At 49.0% G+C, this 4,087-nt stretch overlaps 1 protein-coding gene across 1 annotated transcript; it reads left to right on the top strand.

The window, feature by feature from the left end:
- Positions 1-1,077: 1,077 nt before the first annotated feature.
- Positions 1,078-3,747, top strand: kcns2 (potassium voltage-gated channel modifier subfamily S member 2). The gene is made up of 2 exons (XM_023418599.2): positions 1,078-1,490; positions 1,736-3,747. The coding sequence occupies exon 2, from the start codon at positions 1,804-1,806 to the stop codon at positions 3,241-3,243; it is 1,440 nt and encodes a 479-aa protein (XP_023274367.1). The 5' UTR covers positions 1,078-1,490; positions 1,736-1,803; the 3' UTR covers positions 3,244-3,747.
- Positions 3,748-4,087: the final 340 nt, after the last annotated feature.

Raw genomic sequence — 4,087 nt, 5'->3', positions numbered from 1 at the left:
CGCTGTACTGATAAAAGGAGATGCAGGTGGTGATGTTGAAAAAGCTCATATGGTTTTTCTTCCTTGGATGAAACATCATAGTTTTCCACAGACTCTGTAGTGAGGATTAACGACCAACATTTCGAGTGAGGAGACGTTGGCTTGGGTTGAATGTCATAATTATATTGATCCAAGCTGCATGAGAGTAAATGTGTTTGATCAATGACCATAGACCCATTAATCAATTGTGACCTTTACATGATAGCATCGATCCACCAATGTAACAGTCCTTTAAAACAACAGCAGCATTTTGACTGTAATACCTTTGAGACAGGAGAGCTATGCTGCTTCTCTGGTACCAAATTTTATGTGTGATGTAGACATTTTATGTAGCTATGACATCTTGTGTAGCTCCCGAGGAGATTTGTGAAGTTTAACTAAATAACCCCTGATGGAGTGATCGGAGTTATCTAGGCTTGGGATTCAGATTTGGGAGTCAGTTTGAAGGTGTGGCTGTTTACCAGACAGGGAGGGTCTGATGAAAGATACAGCTGCAGTTACATCGTTTGAAATGTAGGATCCAGTATTTTTGGAGCTGACCCATACAAGGGAATAAAATTTTCAATCTCTTGTGAGTCCTTGGACTTTATGGAAGTGCAACACTAAATTACTGCAGTACACCTGTGGCTGTTATACTCTCTCATGGTTTCTTGTAATATTCTTATGGTGTCTCTGCCATTAATTTATATTAAATAATGTTTAATCTCCCATGGCAGGACTGTAATGTACAGCGGGTTTAGTTTATTTTAACTTGATATCGTGTCAGCACAGCTCTTCTCTCTCTCTCTCCCTCCCTCTCTCTCTTTCTCTCTCTCTCTCTCTCTGTGGATGCTGCCCGCGCGTTCGTTACTTGGTGACTCCCTCTCCTCGAGGAGCTGCGCCTCGCCCCTCAGCACCATGATGCTGAGATCACTTCAGGAGGAGGAGGGCGGTGCAGAGGGAGAGCTACGTGTTGCTGCGCAGCAACAGATAGAAAGAACTGAGAGAGAGAAAGAAGAGAGAGAGAGGGGGGGGGGGGGGGGGGGGGGGGGGGAGGAATTCCCTCGCACAAACAAAAGCCACTACCCAGGCGTGTATCAGCTCTTATGGCTCCCATAATTCGCGGCTGATACCTGACGCTGAACAAGGTGTAAAACCCGCTGAATGGATGATGTGAGGACAACCAGCTTCAACAAGCCCTCGGATATATTTAAGGAAGGGACTCTAAATTTCTTTATTTCTGAAAGCAACATCACATTTGACACCGCGCCAAGTCCAGGAGGCTTCTTTCTCCTCTGCTCAGGCTGTGAGGTTCAACCTGACAGAGACGCGCCTGTCTGGACCCGAGGGGACAGAGGTCTCAGCTTCACGGTGAGGCCACAGCGTGTCCCCCCGTGGAGGGACGACCATCAGTGGAGTCCACATGCGGAGTCTTCTTGTAGGAGGATCCAGAGAACTGGCCGCGCTTTAAAGTAAGTTCTTCCATGTGTCTTTGTTTCCGTGAAGCCGAGGCTGAAAATAACTGCTCTTCCTGTAACTGTAAAAACACACATGGTGTAATTCAGCTCAGTCTTTCACTTTTAAAGCATGTGTCATAAACTCAAAGGATAAAATCTGTCTCTTGGCCTCAGTTCACAATATCTCCCCTTCTTCTTTTCTTTCTTCTCTCTGACTGTGTGCATCTCTTTGTCTCTTCCTCTTTTTCTCTTCGTGACAGTGTGATTTGGTCTGTCACGCTTTCTCTCTGTGTGCGCCGTGCGTCTATGTGTGTCCCTCTCTGCAGACATGACAGGTCACGTCCTGAGGGAACCGGCCGGCGGGGTTCACATGGATGACAACGCGGCCATCCGCATCAACGTGGGCGGCTTCAAGAAGCGTCTCCAGTCCGATACTCTCTCCCGGTTCCCCGAGACGAGGCTTGCGCGTCTACTCCGCTGTCAGTCCAAAGAGTCCATCCTGGAGCTGTGCGACGACTACGACGACACAGAGAAGGAGTTTTACTTCGACAGAAACCCCGCTCTCTTCCCCTACGTGTTGAATTTCTACAACACAGGGCGGCTGCATGTCATGGCCGAGCTGTGCATCTTCTCCTTCAGCCAGGAGATCGAGTACTGGGGCATCAACGAGTTCTTCATCGACTCCTGCTGCAGCAGCGCCTACCACTGTAGGAAAATGGACCAGGATCGGGAGGACTGGGATGAGCGGAGCGACGAGGGCAGCACCACCTCATCCTTTGACGAGCTGTTGGAGTTCTACAACGACGCCACCAAGTTCGACAAACAGCTGCTCGGGAGCGCACGGAGGCGCATCTGGCTAATGCTGGATAACCCCGGCTACTCCGTGGCCAGCCGCATCATCAGCATCCTCTCCATCCTGGTGGTGCTTGGCTCCATCGCTACTATGTGCATGAACAGCATGAGCGAGTTCAGCCTGCTGGACAGCGAGGGGCAACCCGGAGAGGACCCCCGTTTCGAGACTGTGGAGCACATTGGCATCGGCTGGTTCACTCTGGAGCTGGTCGCCAGGTTCGTAGTGGCGCCAGATCTCCTGCATTTCTTCGAGCACCCGTTAAACGTTATAGACCTGGTGTCCATACTTCCGTTTTACCTGACGCTCCTTATAAACCTGGTGGTGGAGAGCAGCCCGGCGCTGGCCAACCTGGGACGCGTTGCGCAAGTGCTGAGGCTGATGAGGATTTTCCGCATTCTGAAACTGGCCCGTCACTCCACGGGGCTGCGCTCCCTGGGGGCCACCCTCAGGAACAGCTACAAAGAAGTGGGCCTGCTGCTTCTCTACCTGGCGGTCGGGGTATCGTTTTTCTCCGTCATGGCCTACACGGTGGAGAAAGAGGACAGCGAGGATCTCTCCACCATCCCGGCGTGCTGGTGGTGGGCCACCGTCAGCATGACCACCGTCGGGTACGGAGACGTGGTTCCGGTGTCCATAGCGGGCAAGCTGACCGCCTCGGCGTGTATCCTGGCAGGGATCTTAGTAGTTGTGCTTCCGATTACTCTTATTTTCAATAAATTCTCCCTCTTCTATAAGAGACAAAAGCAGCTGGAGATAGCGATGAGAAGCTGTGATTTCGACGAGGAGATAAAAGAGGTGCCCTCGGTCAACCTGCGGAACTATTACGCACACAAAGTCAAATCCCTCATGGCGAGCTTATCAAACATGAGTCGGAGTTCACCCAGTGAGCACAGTCTGAACGAATCAATACACTGAAGCAGTCTCATGGAGGACACCCGGTCAGGTTGGGTGACGCTGCGTATTCAGTGCGGCTGCATGAGGAGCTGTCCAGGGTGCTGAGGCCTCTGGACTAAAAAGCTCACTTCCTTCCACTGATGTCTGACCGTTTGCCTCTCTGTAGCTCAGTGCAATAATGTGTTAACCAGTGCGTCAGTGGCAATGAGAAAGTAAAGCAAATGTACAGGACAGCCTGAATATAATATCTTACTGTGCATTGTCATGGCACCTCACCAAAACAGGCCTAACTAAATTTGACCGCATCAGATTAAAAAGGCAGAGAATGCTGTAGTTGTTTACAGTAGACGGTGTCACACTGTTGTCCACCCTCCAGCTATACTTGTCGTGATCAAATCTGTCTGAAAGTAACTCCAGCTGTATCCTTCTTGAAAGAGTGTTGATGTGTAAATTGTGGTGTTGCAACAAGATTACTTGAGATGTGTGGTTAAAGCAAACTGTATTAAACAAGAAATACACAACACACTTCCTTGTTTTTTTAATGTGCAGAGGGAGGGTCTCACTGTCTTCATAAGAGTCTCTCACTGATTGAGATGTACATTTAAGCCTGAGGGGGGAGAGAGGGAATTAGCCTCTTCCATTGACTGACACAATATCTAAAACAGCCTGACAGGCAGAGCAACAACCATTCAGAGATGACATGTTGAATAGATTTTTTTCTCTGAGGATTTTATTTTCTGGCTGCATCAACATTTTAGTTGGCAGAAAGAGCTTTTTAATTAATCAATAAACTTCACTAATAAACTGTTGGGTATTTTCACAGTTAATTGACAGCCACAGACAGGGTATCATATATCACTATAGA

This window comes from Seriola lalandi, unplaced genomic scaffold (assembly GCF_002814215.2).
Source record: "Seriola lalandi dorsalis isolate HSWRI2012SDOR001 ecotype SW California unplaced genomic scaffold, Sedor1 jcf7180002054583, whole genome shotgun sequence".
NCBI classification, from domain to species: Eukaryota; Metazoa; Chordata; class Actinopteri; order Carangiformes; family Carangidae; genus Seriola; species Seriola lalandi.
This window is presented reverse-complemented; position numbering and strand designations above follow the sequence as displayed.

What these genes read in the sequence shown, in the direction of transcription:
- kcns2 (XM_023418599.2), top strand. Translation starts at nt 1,804, where the DNA reads ATGACAGGTCACGTCCTGAGGGAACCGGCCGGCGGGGTTCACATGGAT.